Source organism: Callospermophilus lateralis, chromosome X, assembly GCF_048772815.1.
Source record: "Callospermophilus lateralis isolate mCalLat2 chromosome X, mCalLat2.hap1, whole genome shotgun sequence".
NCBI lineage: Eukaryota > Metazoa > Chordata > Mammalia > Rodentia > Sciuridae > Callospermophilus > Callospermophilus lateralis.
In genome coordinates, this window is record NC_135325.1 from 49,927,388 (window position 1) to 49,946,651 (window position 19,264).

A 19,264-nucleotide genomic window follows, 5' to 3' on the forward strand; every position below is an offset into this window, starting at 1 on the left:
CATGGCAGCTGCATGTGGCAAAACCATTCACCTCATGGACAGGATGCAGAAAAGAGAGAGAGAAAGAGAGGAAGAGAGAAAAGAGACCAGGATCACATAATCACCTTCAAGGGCATGCCCCCAGTGACCTAAGACCTCCCACAAGGTCTTACCCCTTAAAGTTTCCACCACCTCCCAATAGTGCCATGGGCTGGGACTAAACCTTTAACACATGGGCCTTTGGAACAATATTCCAGATCTAGATCATAGCATATAGGAAATGAACACAGCTTTGGAATTTCACTGATCTGGTTTTGAATACAGGTTTGCAACCTACTCATTCCACAACTTAAAGCCTCAATTTTCCTCATTTACAAAATTTGGATTATATATACACCTCATAGAATTATTATAAAAATCTATAAAGTTCCTAATGCCTGGCACATCGTCAGTAATCAATAATTGCCAAGGATTATTATCAGTATTGTGGTTCTTTTTTAAATTTTATTTATTTATTCATTTTAGTTAGTTACAACATCTTTATTTTATTTATTTATTTTTATGTGGTGGTGAGGATCGAACCCAGGGCCTCACACATGCTAGGTGAGTGCTCTACTGCTGAGCCACAACCCCAACCCCAGTATTATGGTTCTTATTAAGCCTCCATTATTTGGTAAAACCTACAGATATATTCTTAACACAAGAGAAAGAAGAATATAGAGGCTTATACGAAAAAGAAACTAATATTTTCAAATGTATTCTTATGTGTCATGTACCCCCTTAGTACTTTATATCTTAAACTCAATATGTCCAAATTGATCTCCTCTTTCTTGCTTACCTCTACACAAAAAACCCCTGCTTTTCCTCCTCTTTTCTTGTTATGGTGAATAGAATATAAAGAGGCAGGATTTATACCCCCTTCTAAATTTGGAAAAAGGGGCTGTCGATGTAGCTTGGTGTTAGTTTACTTGCCTAGCATGTGCAAGACCCTGGGTTTGATTCCCAGCATTGCAAAAAATAAAAAAACAAAATGGGCAACAACTAGATATCATGTGCCTCCTGATGTTACTTAAGTACAGAGCATCGCCTATGAAGTTGCTCTTTTTGTCATGTGAATATTAATAAGATCTAATTAGCCTGTTGTTGCCATTATACAATTCCTCATTAGCTTTTTTCCTAACGATTTTAGCAACTATCAGTGGTGATTGCCCAGATCTACTATTTCATTAGAGGTTTGCCAAATCCTGGTCTTCTAATTCTACACAATGATCTCTTTAATATGCTCATCTTACTAAATCCCTTCCCTTAATTTTTTTTGCTTCACTTAAGCAGGGGGAAAGTTCAAGAGCCTTAATATGGCACATAGGAACCTCTGTGATAAAGTTCCTGCCTCCTTCCAGATTTCGCTTTCACCACTTTGTGTCCTGTAATTGGTATTCCAGCAATACCAAAGTGCTCTTTGTTTTTCACCACACTATGTTGTCTCATTTCTGTGTCTTTGCTCATGTTCCTCTCTTTGTAAGGACTCTCTCCTTCCTCTTCAGTCTGACTTATACTCAGCTCTTCTCATATCGTCCAAGGAGTCAGCTTGAAACCTTTCACTTTCCTAATCCCTGCTCCTTAAGCATTCCTTGTAATGCAGTACAGACAACTAATACTTTATTGCCATGTTATTGTGTGTGTGTGTGTGTGTGTGTGTGTGTGTGTGTATCACCTCCATTACACTAAGCTCTTCGAGGACATTGACTGTTTTATTGTAGTCTGAAAACAACCTAGTGCTTGCCTTATGTTTTCAGTATAGGCTGGTCAAACAAATGAACTTCTTAATTTAATCCTTATACTTTTTCTATGAGATGATTGGTACCTACATTTATTGCAGATGGGAGGGCCAACTCAAAAAGGTTGATCAACTTTCTGAAGGTCACACAGGTAGGGGAAGAGATGAGATGAAAAACCTTGTTCTCTGACTCCAAAGTTCATGCTATTTTCATCAAACTATCCTATTTAATGAGCAAATGAAAAAGACACAGGTCTTCTGTTAGCTGAAAAACCATTGAACACCAAAGTAAAAGTTTTACATACTCAGTTGTTTAAAAAAATAACATCTTCTGGGTGTGGTGGCACATGCCTGTAATTCTAGCAACTCTGGAGACTGAGGCAGGAGGATAGCAAGTTTGAAGCTAGCCTTAGCAACTTAGTGAGGCTCTAAGCAACTTAGTGAGACCCTGTCTCAAAATAAAAAATAAAAGGGTTGGGCATGTAGCTCAGTGGTAAATCACTCCTGGGTTCAATCCCTAGTACCAAAATAAATAAGTAAATAACCCAAAGAAGCCAGGCATGGTGGCATATATCTGTTGTCCCAGCTACTCAGTGGCTGAGGTGGAAGGATCACCTGATTGTATGAGTTCAAAGCCAATCTGGGTAACATAGCAAGACATATCAAAAATTAGAATAAAAATAATTCAAATAATTCAAATAGATTATTAGCTATATGGGGCCTGAGTTTTTGTATATGCTTCACCTCAGACTTGTTCATAATAACTAAACATCAGTCATGAATACTCTAAACCACTGCACCCCTTCAGAATTCACTTAGACATCCCACACAGTGCTACAGAAGGACATCACCTAGACATTTAACCCTTACCCCAGCTTCTCCTTCCCCTCTGACAGTTCCGTTGTCCTTCTCCTTTTCTGAGTGACAGAATCTGGGCCAAGGTCTTCTGAATGATTTCATGTTTTGAGAGACTTCCCTTCTTATGCAACCTGTCAAAGTGCCACCCAGTAAAGCTTATTGTGTGTTACTATTTTTCTTAAAAGCCTGGGTCTTATTTTGGTATCTTTCTTTCTTTCTTTTTTTTTCTTTTGTGGTATAGCACTTTATTCAGGAATGTATCATGTACTTATTAGGTACCATCACATGCTAAATGCAGGGGAATGGAAAGATAGAAAGAGTGAAAGGAGATAAAGGATAAGGACAGAATAACTGTAGCTTGAATAGAACTTGAAGATTCAGAGGGGTAATTGAGATGGACAGGCAAAACGTTGTACACAAAAGCTCATGCTCACACCAATTCATATGATCCATGGTTGATCACCTCTTCTGCTCCTACATCACATCCTAACTTGACCATGACATCTGAGAGAACCCTGTAATCTCCTTGAAACTAATATTCTCTATAATATCAGATCACTTCAATAGGGGTTGTGGGCATAGCTTAGGTTGTGGGCATAGCACAATGCACTGGGTTCCATCCAGCAACACACATATACACATGCACACACAAAAACTTTACTAGATTGTGTATGATCATGCTGTGTGGCTATGTGATACACTTGGAACTCTATCCAGTTTCCCTGTGTAGATAAGAAGAATAACAGATGCATTTTCCTATGTTTATTGACAGATATTCCTTCTGTGAATTATATGTTTATAACCTTGAGTTATTTTTTATTTTTCTTATGGATATTAGATTACCCTTTTGTTATACATGTTTCATGTGTTTTTCCAAGGAATTTGCCTTTTAACTTTATGTGCCTTTCTCTACATTAAAACTTCAGTTTTTATGTAGTCAAACCTTTTGATCTTTTTATTTTTCTCTTTACTTTGTGGTACTGGAGATTGAGCCCAGCACCTTGCACATGCTAGGCAAACACTCTTCAACTGAGTGATACCCCCAACCTGATATTTTCCTCTTTTGGCTTCGGGATTTCTTGCATGCATCAGGGATCTTCTCCCCTTCCAGAATTTAAAAAATGCTTTAAATACCTTTGATAAATTTTTTAATATTTTAGGTCTTTAACCTACCTGGAATTTATTTTTATGTATGTCTTCCTGCTCAAAATGTCTAAAATCAGATTCACTGTACCAGAACATACTGCTTGTCTTTCTTTACCATCATTCTTTCAAATCACCCAGAAATTGTATTATCTTCAACTCCTCCTTTTCCCCACCTCTCCCCACATCACCAAGTTCCATAGGGAATCACTGGCCAAATCTACACCTTCTAAGACCTTTCAACCTAATTTATCTACTATTGCTTCCACTCACAATGTGAATGCTGTCACCAAAGCTCAGCCTCTGCATGTCTACCTTCATACCTTGATTTATGATTTTTCCTCTGCCTAGAATATTCTCCTTTGCTATACCACATCTCTATTTATACTTGCAATTCTCTCTATCCATCAAAGTCTAGTTCATCTGTCACCTCCACAAAGTATTCTCTGATCTCTAATAATAAAGATATCAGAGATTAATAATAATCTTTCCTGATTCTGAGATCTTATAGCACTTTTTCATACTTTTAAAGTAAATTTGGATAATTTCAGATTTAAAGAAAAGTTTTAAAGATAACACAAAATTTTCTAGTATCCTTTATCCTGATTCCTCTAGTGTTTCCATTGAGCTTTAATATCTCTCTTTTCTCACTGTCTCTATTTCTCTCTTGTACCACCACAACCACCATCTGTACTCAGTCTCTCTCTCTCTCTCTCTCTCTCTCTCTCTCTCTCTCTCTCTCTCTCTCTCTCTCTCACACACACACACACACACACACACACACACACACACACACACATTATTTTTTGAACCATTTGGGAGTGATAGAGTAGATGGGGATCATGTCTAAATTATTCAGTGTGTAATTCCTAAAAATTAGGAACTCTCTTACATAAGCATACTATAATCACCAAAATCAGAAAAATAACTTTGAAACAATACTAGTATCTATCTGCAGACCCTATTAAGATTTGTCAGACCATTAATGTATTTACTGCAAAAGAAAATCTAAAATCATGTATTTCATTCAGTTCTTGTGTATCTTGAATCTCCATTGATCTAAGTCTCATTTTTCATGTTATTGATATTTTTAGAAAAATAAAGATCATTTATCCTGTAGAATCCCCCGCAGTCTTGAGGTTTTTTTTTGTTTGTTTGTTTTTGTTTTTTGTTGTTGTTGTTGTTTTCCTGGTACTGAGGATTGAACTCAGGGGCACTCAACCACTGAGCCACTTCCATACCCCATTTTGTATTTTATTTAGAGACAAGGTCTCTCTGAGTTGCTTACCACTTTGCAGTTGCTGAGGCTGGCTTTGAACTCATGATCTTCCTATCTTAGCCTCCCAATCCGCTGGGATTACAGGTGTGCACCACCACACCCTGCTCAGTCTTGATTTCTGTGATGCTTTATCACAAGTAAATTCAGGTTATGCTTTTTTTTTTTCAGGAATATCCCTGACTGATGCCAAGTTCTCTGTGTGTCATGTCAGGAAGCACATAATGTTGACTAGTCCAATTGCTAGTAGTGTTAACTTTGATCACTTGGTTTGATCAGTTGGTTAAGACAGTAGCTTCAAGATTCCTTCACTGTAAAGTTATTATCTTTTGAAATAAAAAATAAATCTTGTAGAGCTATACCTTGAGACTATGTAAATAAGCTATTATTTTTTCAAACTTTAACTTACTTGATTTGTATCTGTTGATGACCTCCTGTAGTATTTATTTCTTCTTTTTTTTTTTTTCTTTTGGTACCGGGGATTGAACTCAGGCACGTGACCACTGAGCCACATTCCCAGCTCTATTTAGTATTTTATTTAGAGACAGGGTCTCACTGAGTTGCTTAGCATCTGGCTGTTGCTGAGGCTGGCTTTAAGCTCGAAATCCTCCTGCCTTAGCCTCCCAAGCTGCTGGGATTATAGGTGTGCACCACTGCACCTGGCTAACCTCTTGTAGTATTTCATGTTTTTTAAAAAAATTTGATATATTAAATAGAATATATTCTCATGATCGAAATTTTTTAAATACAAAAGAAAATATAATGAATGGGTAAAAGGTCTTTTCCCACCTCTAGATACCCAGTTCCCCACTTCACAGGCAACCGGTATATTTGTGTGTGTGTGCAACCTCCAGGGATATCTTATGCTTATTATGTAAATGCAGACATCTGTATTTTATCCCTATTTTGCCCAAATTTAGTATAGTATATACACTGCTGTATACCATGCTTTTTTTCACTGAAACTTTGTATCATGACACAGATTGCTCATCCATATGTCAGGGGACTGATACTGACTGGCTGGCTATTGGTTAGAATCTCATTACCTACAGGTGGAATAACAGCAAATAACCTCCCCATGTGTGTCTCTATTTTCTGACAGCATGAATACTGGGTTCTAAGAGTGTGTGTCCCAGAGAAGACCAGGTAGAAGCTGTGTTGCTTTTTATGACAGCCTCAGAAATCATATGGTGTCACTTTTACCTTAGTTAAAAGCATGCCTGGGCTCAAGTAGGGGGAATACAGACCCCACTTCTTTTATTTTTTAATTAGTTAATTAATTTGTTTAACCATTCATTCATTTGCAGCACTAGATATTATACCTAGATCCTCTCACTACTAGGCAAGTTTTCTACTAACTAAGCTACATCCCAAATCCTTTTTTATTTTTCATTTTGAGATGATCTTCCTATGTTGCTGAGGATGGTTTCAAATTTATGATCCTCCTGCCTCAGCCTCCTGAGTTGCTGAGATTACAGGTGTGGGCCACTACGCCTGGCTAGATCTACTTTATATTTTCTTAGTAGCTGTATTGAATTCTATTATTTCACTGCACTATAATTTATTAAACCAGTCTTCTATTGATGGACATTTGTGTATTATCCAGTTATTCGCCATCACAATGTTTATAGTGAATAACCTTTAATCATATATCATTTCACATGTGTGGAAGGAAACCAGAAATTGGACTGATAGGTTAAAGAATATAGGTATTTTTAAGTGTATAATGGCTTTTTGTATACTCTCTGTATCATACATATCTCTTTCACCATCCATTTTAGAGCTCTTTCATTATCCTAAAGAGAATTCCTATTCCTTTTATCCATTAACTTCCAATCCCTCCATCCCCCAGCCCTTGGCAACCAGCCATTAATCTATTTCTTGCTTCTACAAATTTGCCTATTTTGGACATTTTATATAAATGGAGTCATACAATATGTGGTCCTTTGTAACAATTATCTTTCATTTAGCAAAGTATTTTCAAGGTTCACTTCTGTTGTAGCATGTATCAATTCTTCATTTATTTGCAAATATTATTACCTGTAGGACTCTGCCACATTTTATTTATCTATTTATCAGTTCATGTACATTTGAATTATTTCCACTTTTTTGGCAAATTTAATAATGCTATTATAAACATTCACATACAAATTAAAGTGGACATATGCTTTCATTTCTCTTGGATAAGAGTAGAAATGCTGAGCCATGGTAACTATGTTTAACCATTGTAGGCACCACAAGGCTGTTTTCCAGTATTTTTGATATTAATATATATTTCCAGAAAGCCTTCCAGATGGATCACCCCAATTTTTATACCTACCAGGAACATATGGAAAGTGCCTGTTTTAACCAATGCAGTGTTATCAAATTTGGAAACTTTTGACAACTTGATATATTAAAAATCTTATCTTGGTATAAGTTAATTTTAATTTTTATTATTATGGGTGAGGTAGAGCAACCTTTCCTATATTTAATACCTGCCAGTATTTATTTTGTCAGGTTTTCTTTTGTTGTTTCTTATTTTCTGATCTATTTACCAGAGGTCTTTATGTATGTAAAGAGAATTGGCCCTATGAAGTGCCAATATTTTCCCATTTTGTAATTTGTCCTATACTTTGCATACAGTGGTTTTTGAGATCAAAGATTTTTTGTTGTTTTATGTGTACAAATGTATTAATGTTTTTAAGGCTTCAAACATGTGTTCCATAGTTTAAAAGTCCTCTTCCCTCCAAAGTTATAAACAAATTCTCCCATATTTTTCAAGTTTCTTTACACTTAGATCTTTGATATATTTTGAATTATGGTATATATAAAGTATAGATAAAGTATAGATTCAACCTTTTTCAAGATGGCTACTTGATTGTCTTAACATCATGTAATAAATAATTTGACTTTATCACATATTAAATTCCAAATTTCAGAGAACTTTGTATGTCTTTTATGGCCCTTCATAGTTGATGGTGTTATAGTAATTTTGTGCCAATAATGTAATGTATCCTTTAAAAATAAACACACATCCTTCTTATTTCTTCATTAGTTCCTGAAGTACAATCATACTTTCTGAACTTCCAGTAGGTAAACTAAATCTGTCTTTAGTGTCATCCCTGTTGAGGCCTGTAAAGAGGGTAAAATAATGCATTTTGTCCAAATATAAATGAAACTAAGAAATTATTGGCTAGGTATTTGCCTTTTAGGGTGACTGTTCATCATAGTTTTATAAGGGTTTCTAGTAAATAGTATTAGTTTCCTGATGAAGGGAGGCCTATCAAAAATAGGTATATCCTGGTGGGGCTTGTGGCTCAGTGGTAGAGCACTTGCCTTGCACGTGTGAGGCACTAGATTCTGTCCTTAGCACCACATAACAAATAAAATAAAGGCATGCTGTCCAAATACAACTACAAAAAAGAATTTAAAACAATAGGTATATCCATTATAACACTGAAAGATAAGATTGTTGGTGGATACTTTACTTTTAATTAATATACTTCTGTCTTTAAAATTCCAGAGGACCTGACTGGGACACTGAATTGTATGAAGAAGGGGGTGCTACAGTCAGAGAGCTTCTTACTGAACTATATGGCAAAGTTGGAGAAATTCGTCATTGGGGCCTGATTAGATACATCTCTGGGATATTAAGGAAGAAAGTGGAAGCACTTGATGAAGTACTATAAACTCTTGAATTTATGTCATATCTAAATGGGCATGCTTTTTTGCTTTTTTTCCTTGGTTCTTTTTAGTTATAAGTAACATAGGGTTACATATATGTAATATAGGGTTCAATTATAAAAGCATGGAATATAATTTGCTTTAATTCAGTCCCTATTACTTCCTTTTCCCTCCTCTCCTCCCTCCCCCCTGTTCCCTTCCCTCTACTGATCTTTCTGCTATTTGCTTAGTTTTTTAAAATTACTGTCTTGTGGATGTATATAATGGTAAGATTCACTATGGCATATTTATATATGTATGAAGGAAAGTTAGATTCATTCCATTATTGTCCCCTTATCCCATCCCTCCTTTCTCCCCCTCAATCCCCTTCATCAACTCCACTGATCTTTCCTTTATTTTGATGAAATCCCTCCTACACTTTCTTTTTCTTTTATTGTACTAGCTTCTGCACATCAAAGAAAACATTTGATCTTTGACTTTCTGGATCTGGCTTATTTCAGTTAGCATGATAATCTCCAGTTTCATCCATTTACCAACAAATGCTTTTTAAAAGTTAGTTTCAGGGATGGAGGTGTAGCTCAGTGGTAGAGTGCTTGCCTAGCATACATAAAGCCCCAGATTCCATTCTGACTACTGGAAAAAAAATTGGTTTCCTTAATTGTTTTTAAGGCAACCACATTCTCTAATCATTATATGTGTTTTTTTTCACATATACAGTTTCTGATATTCAGTTACATTTCTGTTAGTGACAAATGTATATTACTGAACCATAATAACTGTAGACTTTTGAGGTGCTATAAACTATAAGAATTCTACATCCTAAGAATGAATTTACACTAAACTGAAAGTACCTACCTCCAAGGAGTTTGAAAGACCCCTTTGTTCCTTCCTAGAAATCCCTCTTTTCTGATCTTCATGGTATTTCCTGAGGAAGAGAGTTTGGTATATTATTAGGTTAGGGGGACTCAAAGGTTTCTAGGCTAAGAAGAGAAAAGTTTGTGGAAATCTGAGGTTTTATGGAAAGGATAATGTCATGCTGTCTCTTCTTAGGCCTGCACAGACCTTCTATCCCACCAGAAACATTTGACAGTAGGACTCCCTCCAGAACCTCGAGAAAAGACCATCTCTGCGTGAGTATGGCATTTGGTTAGGTTTGATAAGTTTCTCTGAGCCTTTAAGGAACTGTGTGAATTTATACAATCCTATTGCCTTAATCTGTCCATTGATGACAACATCCTCCATACACACTTCTGTCCGAGACATTCAGCAAGAAAATATTGGGAATAACAGGGCATGGGTAAATTAAAGAGAACAACTAACACAGAGTAGTGTTTAAACTTTTCTTATTAGTATTTCCTAAACCTCTCTTCAAAAAAAGCACAACAAAACATGCAGGTCACTGTAAATTGGCACTCATAGTCAACCAACCGTCCTCTGAGAGAGGAAGTAGAAGAAGGTGTCTGGCAAGAGTACAGGGCTGATGATGCAACTCTATGCTGCTTAATAAGTGATAAAAGTGGTAGAAGTCAAGGTCAAAGTGGGGAAATGGGTACTTTTAGAGCAGAGTGAGGTGGCAACCTTGGAAGAACAGTATCATCAAACTGCTCCTGCCTTAGTTCTGCCACAACCTCCAATTGGCAGCAGTAGCCTCAGATAGGCTAGGACTGGAGAGGGTAGGAAGAAGGGTGAAAGGCTAGAATGGAACATTTTATTTGTCACAAGCCATGCCAGTAAAACTCATCTGCACTAAATCTGTCTAATTTCATGTCCTGCCAGTGCCAATATATAAATCTGCAAGCAGGTTGTATTTACAAGAAATATTTTTAGAAGGTTTCTAACTTCATTCATAACTGATCTGCAAAATCCATTTTTCTATGAGGGAGTAATTTAAAACAGGATGTTTATCCTGACTGCCAGTTCTACTTCAGTAGCCAGTATAGTGAAAAGTTCATTTTGTAAACAAAATATGTTCTAGATATAGAGTTGAATCAGGAATAAATGAGAGATAAGTGATCAGGGATGCCTTTGCTGATGTCTACATTCTATCTTCTTCCTATTCCATGCCCATGGTTTCTGTTGCCTGTAATATCCAGTTTAAACTCCTGATGAAGACTTGGGGAGACATGTCCTAGGACCATGCATCAGGTTCCACGTGTAAAATCCCAGTTACGCTTTAGGAAAATATCCCTATCCTTGAGTGTTAATGTGCTTAGGAAGTCATAGTACAATACCACAGATGGGGTGGTTTAATCAACAGAAAAGAAATGTATTCTCTCACATTTCTGGAGGCTAGAAGTTCACATCACTGTGTCAGTGGGGTTGGTTCATTCTGAAGGCTGTGAAGGACTTTTTTCCAGGAATCTTTTCTTGTGGGTGGCCATCTTATTTCTTATGTCTCTTCACATTTCTTCCCTCCACACATTTTCATGTCTAAATTTCCCTTTTTTATAAAGATTCTAGGCATATTGGATTAGGGTGAACTCCAGTGATATCACTTTAACATAGCCACCTCTAAAGATCATATGAGCAAATAAGGTTACACTCTCCAGTACAAGTGTTGGATTTCAACTTATGAATTTGGGGGCAATACAATTCAGCCCATAACACTTTGCTCCTGGAAAACCACCTTTTATGACAAAGCAGATCAGTTTTGTTACACTATAAATAATCTAAAAAAGATGGCATATTCCCAGAGTACTTAGTGTCAATAAGAGAGTTACCAGTGTGTTAATTAGCCATTAACATTAGAAAGGTAAACATTATGGCTATAAAGAAATACACAATATTTATATTTAATTTAGTGTGTGTCTGTATATATATATATATATATATATGAACTAATGAAACTTGAAAATGAATATGTGACTGCAAACACAAATGGTTTCCAAAAAGCACAACTTAGTGTATTTCTTTATAGCCATAATAGTTAACCTTTCTAATGTTATTGACTAACCATGAAAGACTAGTTCTGGAAGGATATCATGGATAACTTTTAAATAAAAATGTTTAGGAGAAGGAAAATCTAGGTGTATAGAGGAAAAAGCAAGCTCCTCTGAGTTGATATAGGCCAGAGTGGTTTAGGGAGGCAATGAATGAACTTTGGAAATGAAAAGAACCAAAATGTTACTGGTAATAATGAGGTATTGAGGCAATAACCTGGACTTAGTAAGAGGTTTTTTAAAATCTTTTCAGTATATTTATGTTTAAGTGGGTGTAGATTTTTTTTTTTTTTACTTTTTTCTTCCTCAGACCTCTGCCCTATGAGGCACTTACTCAGCTGATAGATGAAGCCAGTGAAGGGGACATGAGTATTTCAATCCTTACACAGGTAAGCAGAATTGTAATGCCTAATATGCTGATTAATATTTAAAAATTAGTTTTCAATTAGGATAGCAATTTGTAAAGACAAAAAAATAGGCATTGTGAGGCCTCATGCATAATTTTTTGTCTATATCCATCTGTGCACAGGAAATAATGGTATATCTAGCCATGTATATGCGAACCCAGCCTGGCCTCTTTGCAGAAATGTTTCGACTTCGAATTGGTCTGATCATACAAGTTATGGCAACAGAACTGGCCCACTCCCTTCGATGCTCAGGTACTCAATTCAGTAATATTTTTAGGCAGAATTCACTTTTCATGTAGATCAATGGAGTTTGGTATCAGGAGGGAAAGAAAGCTAAAACATTTTTACCTATATCTCAGAAGCTGTGTAAGGCAATCTTGTTCTCATGTCTTAGTCACTACTATGCAAGTGAAAGGACTGATTTGATAACACTTTTGTATATTGGTTCTGTAACTTCAAAATGCCACATCTTAGGGGCTCTGCACTCAAAATTCTTCTTATCTGCTAACTCCATTCCTCCCAACTCCTCAGAGTGTGTTGAAGAATACTGGAGTGTGACATACTGGGTTTGGTTCTGATTCAGGCAGTGGAGCTTCAGGACACCAAAGTTAAGTCACTATATCAGTAGATAAGGATCAGTATCCTATCTCTCTAGTCAACATCATGATTGATAAAGGAAGACAATATTTTTATTAATATTTGTCTAAAAATACTCTCTTTGAAATTAATAATAGTTGTATTTGTCAAGATAAGTTTTAGTTGGAAAAGTATTTGGGGCCTGTGGAAGCTATAGATAATTGTATAAAGTGGAGGCAGAATTCCCGGCCATGACTCTGTTTTCCATTGATATTTGTTTGATTTCAACAAGAATCGCAAAATAATAGAGACAGGGATGGCACAGAAAAATAAAATCACAATTGAAAAAACTCACAACCGAAGCTCATTGTTTTGGTTAAATTTGCCCAAAATACTTTTAATTGAAGTGTTAATGGATATCTAAATTGATTGGTTTTAATGAAGCCTAAATCAAACATATGAAATAATTTACATTTAAATAGCCCTTCAAAAGAATAGAGCTAATAACTATTTTATACCTATCATATGCCAGTCATTGTACTTTTTGCTTTATATCTACACACCTTTTGATATTTAATCCTTATAACAATTCTGTAAGGAATGTAATCCCACTTTTGCCAATAAGGAAAAGGAAATTCAAAGAGGTTAAGTAACTTGTTCAAAGTAATATAGCTTGTAAAGAGTATAATTTGAGTTCAAGTATGTCTTACTTTAAATGATATCCAGTTCAGATTTCATTATTAAAAATAAATGTATTATATAGTATTCTCCAGCTGTGCTTTCAAGGGATGTTTTATGAGAGGTTGTAGCTGTACCATAGTAAACCTCAGCAAGGGATAACTTTCCAAACATTCTTTGCTTTTCCTTAATCGTCTGTAATGGATTTATTCCCCTATGGATTCATCAAGATCATGGATCTTTAGTTCTTTACAGAACTAAGTCATGATCTCCGGGTTTGATATATAAGACCCTCAATAGTCTGCCTTTTACCTACTATTTCAATAGAACTTCCCACTATTTTTATAAATCCCCTTCCTTGGAGATCAATATATCTCCTCTGATTTCCAAAGCACTTCTTATCTATGCCTCTCTTTTGGCATGTAATATATACAGTGTTTTATTGTTGTTTATCTTGTTTGCATGTTCCATCTCTCCCAAATGATCAGCCTCTCAAGGTAAAACAACATGCCATACCTGTTTTCACTAACATTGTTTAAAATAATGACCTTCATATAGTAAACTCTTAACTAGTTCTGATGTTGATGAACTACTTCAAGTTACCCTCTCAGTATTCTTTTATAACTTCATGGATTCATACCTATTCTCTTTTAACTCTCTATTTCTAGGTTGAGAAGTTTTCAGTATTTTATTTGCATATATATATATATATATATATATATATATATATATATATATATGCATTCCTTGACTTTCTCTGAATGTCCTCCAGTTCAATTTTTCTTTCATTCTTCTCACTTTCAAATAAAGATTCTACCGAGTACCCTAATGGTATGGAAGTGGGGTGACAGCAAAATTTATGGCCTGGCTAATCCATAAACTGGATTGTCAGTCCCTAAATAATTAAGAGTCTATCGCAGTATGAATAGTTAAGTGTATGGTTCTAGAAATATATTCTGTAATTCTCACCTTCCAAACAAGTGACTCAGAAATTCTAAGCAAGAGGCCTAGCACAGTGGCACATGCCTGTAATCCCAGCAGCTAGGGAGGTTGAGGCAGGAGGATATGAGTTCAAAGCCAGCCTCAGCAACTTAGTACTCAGTGACACCCTGTCTCTAAATAAAATATAAAAATGGCTTGGGGATGTGGCTCAGTGGTAAAGTGCCCCTGGGCTCAATCCTCAGTACCAAAAAAAAAAAAAAAAAAGGTCGGGGGGAGAAGAAATTCTAAGCAAGAAAGGAATTAGAGGAGTTGAAGGTATATAGCTCAGTGGTACTGGGCTGTTGAGCATGTGCAAAGTCCTGCTTCCAATACCCAGCACCAAAGAAAAAGAGAAAGGAGTTGGGGAGGAAGGAAGGATGGGTGAGAGAAGGAGGGAAAAGGAAAGGAGGGAAATGGAGAAAATAAGGAGAGTATTATAGACAAATTAGAATCCTTTTTTCTCTGTCCTATGATTCTGCTAGCTGAAGAAGCCACAGAGGGCCTAATGAATCTCAGTCCTTCAGCCATGAAGAACCTCCTACATCACATTCTCAGTGGCAAGGAGTTTGGTGTGGAACGAAGTGGTAAGATTAAATAACTGCATTTCCATCTCAGAGTGGTTAGTTTAAATGTCTGATTAGTATTAAAATGTTTTTCATTTGATAACTGTCATTCTGACTGTAGTGAGATGAAATCTTAGAGTAATTTTGATTTGCATTTCTCTAATTACTAGAGATGTTGAACATTTTTTCATATATTTGTTGATTGAATGTATACCTTCTTCTGAGAAGTGTCTGTTCAGCACTTTAGCCCATTTATTGATTGGGTTGTTTGGTTTTTTGGTGTTAAGTTTTTGGAGTTCTTTTTTTTTTCCTGGAGATTAGGGCTCTACTGATGTGTGTGTGGCCAAATTTGCTCCCAAAATGTAGGCTCTCTGTTTACCTCATTGATCATTTCTTTTGCTGAAAAGAAGCTTTTTAGTTTGAATCCATCCCATTTATTAATTCTTGATTTTATTTCTTGCACTTTAGGAGTCTTGTTAAGGAAGTTGGGCCTAATCTAACGTAATAAAGATTGGGCCTACTTTTTCCTCTATTAGGCACAGGGTCTCTGGACTAATTCCTAGGTTCTTGATCTACTTTGAGTTGAGTTTTGTGCATGGTGAGAGATAGAGGTTCATTTTCATTTTGCTGAATATGAATTTCCAGTTCTCCCATTTTGCCCCAAATAAATAGAATTCCACTTACAAAACAATTAAAAGCAAAACTATCCTTTGCAATAATATTTGAAAAACACTGTCTCAATTTTTCCCTTAAATGATATATTGACTAAGTGGATTCATTACTATCATGTTTCATTTTAACTACTTTGACCATTCCCTTACATTATCCTAAGTCTCTAGGACAACTAACAATCCACATTATCTGAAACTTTTTTGTATTCTAATTGCCAATAATTCAGTAGCACTTACAGTGTTTGGAGTGTGTATGTATGTGGATAGCTGCTACAGTATATCTAAATGTGTCCTTTTCAACCTAAAATTCTAATATGTCTAGGAGTCCATCAAAAACTAGTCTTCTTCCTACACTTTTTAAGTTTGTGATTAATATATTTTAATTGTATATGAAATAGGTTTTGATGTGGTATTTTAGTGCATGTCTACAGCAAGCAGTAAACCCAGCCTGCACTTTTGGTTTCAGCAACATTATTTGGTGTTGCATATGTAAAGAAGCAGAGCTAATGAAATGGGTTACCTCTCATGTTCAGGTCTTAAGCTTAGGATAAAAATATATATATAAAATCAGATGGATAGATGGCCAGAATTTAGAGTGGCAAAAGAAAGAAAGCAGTGTATGTCAGGATAGGGATCTTACTTTAATGTGGATTCTGATTCAGTGGGTCTGAAGTGGGCCAGAGAGTCTTCTACCAAGCTCCTAAATAATGCTGCTGGTCCATGGACCACAATTTAAGTAGCAAGATTATACTCGTTGAGTTTTTTAAAAATTAAGTTAAAAATAAAAGAAGGACATACATCTAAGCCTTTTTAACATGGGAGAGGAGAAAATGAACCTGATCATTCTTTATTTCTAATTCCTTATTCTATATAGTTCGTCCCACTGATTCAAATGTCAGTCCTGCTATTTCTATCCACGAGATTGGTGCTGTTGGAGCAACCAAAACAGAACGAACTGGGATCATGCAGTTAAAAAGTGAGATAAAACAGGTGAGATACTACCTGGGAGATTAGGTGGGATGTTGTCAAGAACAATCTTTTGGAATCAGACTTTGTTGGAATACATTTATGATGTTTTATACCCTAAGTATAATTTGAGACATTTATTTTTCAGGTGGAATTTCGTAGACTGTCTATCTCAACTGAGAGTCAGGTGAAACACCTAGGGATCCTTTAACATACTTTAACTTGTCTTTAGTTCTGTATAACATGCATGAGCTCATGGCCTTTTTACAAATAATAACAAGCCATGGAGTTGGTTGTTTGAATCTCCTTTATAACAATAGTTTATAAATAGTTTTTTTTCCTTTTTCTGAACCAGACTACTTCTCTAACTTTAGGAGGAAAATAAGTTGCATTGAAAAGCAAGAAATTGAAATTCCAAGTTCCTCTTATTAGGACTGATTTGGAATTAATTTTCTTTATAAAGCTAGACTTGGATGTCTTACTTCTAAGAATAGATATTAGAACATCAGATTAAGTAAAGGCTTTATTTTAAAAAATTTATCTTTAGGCCCTGTGTTCAATGCCCAGCACCACAATAAATAAATAAATATATAAATAATTTTCAGGTTTTTATCCCAAAATTAGACCTTTACCACTGCCACAACAGAGGTATATGAAGGGTACTCTAGATATATAGAGGAAAATCATCTAAATCCATCTGGGAATTAGTGGGAGTCACAATACACTATATTATAGCCTCTCACTTTTCCTAGCAGGTGATAATAGATGAGCTATTATATTCTACAAAGAAATAATTAACATGGGTTTCCGTAGCTTGTTTCTAAAACTTTGGGAAATCATTTGATTTCAAGATTAGAAGTTGAAATGGTACTGATTTGGTCCCTTCTAGAAGCACTTGTTATGAAAAGCTTAAAACTTACTACTCCTGCTTTCAAAGTAGAATTATGATGACTTACTGCATTAAAACACACCCAGAAGAGGAGAGGTGAAATGGAGATTTTGTTTGTTTTCTTTTAAAAAGGTAATCGGAAACCATTTAAGAGGAGAATGAAGCAATGCCTGAAGTTTAATTTCAAATAAACTTAATTTGAGTAGATTTATCAAATGCCCTTAGACATTCATATTTATGCCAGGGCAAGAATGGAATATGAAAGAGCTTTGTGTTTAAAATTACATAATTTTTCCCAGATAATATGGGTAATCTGAGCATTTTCCTATTTGAAAGGGGAAAGAATAACATTCAATACTGAATAGCTAGACTGATGTTGGTGGTTAATGATCCTTATTTTGTTTGAGTGATTGGCTAAAATTTGTATAGTTGTTTATAGTCACATAATATTACTTACAAGTTCATCTTATATTTAGAACTTGAAGTCCATGTTCCCAGCTAGATTAATATGATATTAAGACTTGGTCTACTCAGCAACTTCATTTATTTTTTTTAAACCTACATATCCACTATCTATAGGACTTTAATTGAGTCAAAATCATTGGAACTAAAATTTTGGAGGACTGAGAGCCCTAAATTTTCATTACTTTCTTATTTCTAAATAATGATTTCCATCTTCACCTGCCTATTAGTATTGTTCTAAGTCCTTTCCTCTGCGCTCACTAATGCCCTCTTCTGGGCAAAAACATTTTTAAGGTAGTTTTATTTATTTCACCCTTTACTATGACATCTAGAATAAAGGTATTTCATCAGCTTTTTAATGATAACTTGGCTGGCTAGTTACTTGAATGACTCATACTTTTACTCTACTAAAAACTTCTAAAAACGCAAGTACTGGTTGCCTTACCTCATTCCTTTAAAAATTTTCTTTTCTTTTTTTTTTTTTTTTTCGTAGCCCAATGGTGGTCATCTCTCGGGTATAGATATGATGTCACCGTCTTTTCTGGTAACTGCTGTTATATTATATTCCATTCACAAGTGCTTTGAATATCTGTTATATAGATCATGACATACACATTGTATGAAAAAGGAAAAATGCTCAAGAACTAAAATAAGTATAAAGCAACTTCATATTAGCAAGGGTTCTGATTCTTTCCCAATAAGGCAGGAAAGAAAGTTCAATTTCAACTTCTTTTCCACTTCTGAAAACAAATGCAAATTTTAAAGTATTTGTTAAATATTTATTAATTTATTCTTTCAACTAATGTAACCTATTTCATGCTTACTATGCACCAGGCAGCATACTAGGCAACATCAGCATCACCTAGAAACTCACTTGAAATGTCAATTCTTTGTCTCCATCCCACACTTAATGAACCAGAAAGACTGAAAGTGCAGGAGGTGAGGCCTAGCACTCTGCATTTTAATAAGCTCTGTAGGTGACTCTGATGTACTTTCCAATCTCAAAACCACCTGGCTAGTTTTGTGTTCTTCTAAGCATTAATTCATTTAGTAAATGTTATTTGAGTGCAAATTTTGTGTCAACCACTAGATATTTGATAGTAAACAAAATGGATGTGGTCCTTGCCTTCATGAAGCTTATAGTTTAGGAAGATTGATCTTTAATTCAATTTCTTCTATTTAAATCAGTGCTTTCTAAAGGGCTATGGTTTCAGATCTCACAGACTAAAGATATAGACCAGATGACAGCCAAACAAAAAGTGGAAAATTTTTGGAAACAATATTTCAGTTTACCTCAACCAAGTACCTTATAATGAATGTAATGAATTAGCCAACTCTGTCATATCCATATTAATAGAGGACAGAGACATAGAAGATAATTTTATTTAAAAACTCAAACTATCGACAGTCTGAATTTTACTGTATCAGATACA

General features: G+C 35.3%; 1 protein-coding gene across 5 annotated transcripts in view; it reads left to right on the forward strand.

The window, feature by feature from the left end:
* Phka1 (phosphorylase kinase regulatory subunit alpha 1) overlaps window positions 1-19,264 on the forward strand; it is a 107,312-nt gene that overhangs the window by 70,094 nt on the left and 17,954 nt on the right. For 2 of the 5 annotated variants that reach the window (XM_077107451.1, XM_077107454.1), the window contains 8 exons: window positions 8,539-8,695; window positions 9,750-9,829; window positions 11,949-12,027; window positions 12,168-12,297; window positions 14,763-14,864; window positions 16,389-16,504; window positions 16,629-16,667; window positions 18,325-18,375. In XM_077107451.1, coding sequence (XP_076963566.1) covers window positions 8,539-8,695; window positions 9,750-9,829; window positions 11,949-12,027; window positions 12,168-12,297; window positions 14,763-14,864; window positions 16,389-16,504; window positions 16,629-16,667; window positions 18,325-18,375 — 754 coding nt within the window. The remainder of the gene's footprint in view (window positions 1-8,538; window positions 8,696-9,749; window positions 9,830-11,948; window positions 12,028-12,167; window positions 12,298-14,762; window positions 14,865-16,388; window positions 16,505-16,628; window positions 16,668-18,324; window positions 18,376-19,264) is intronic. The other 3 variants (XM_077107453.1, XM_077107455.1, XM_077107452.1) reach the window with 2 other exon arrangements.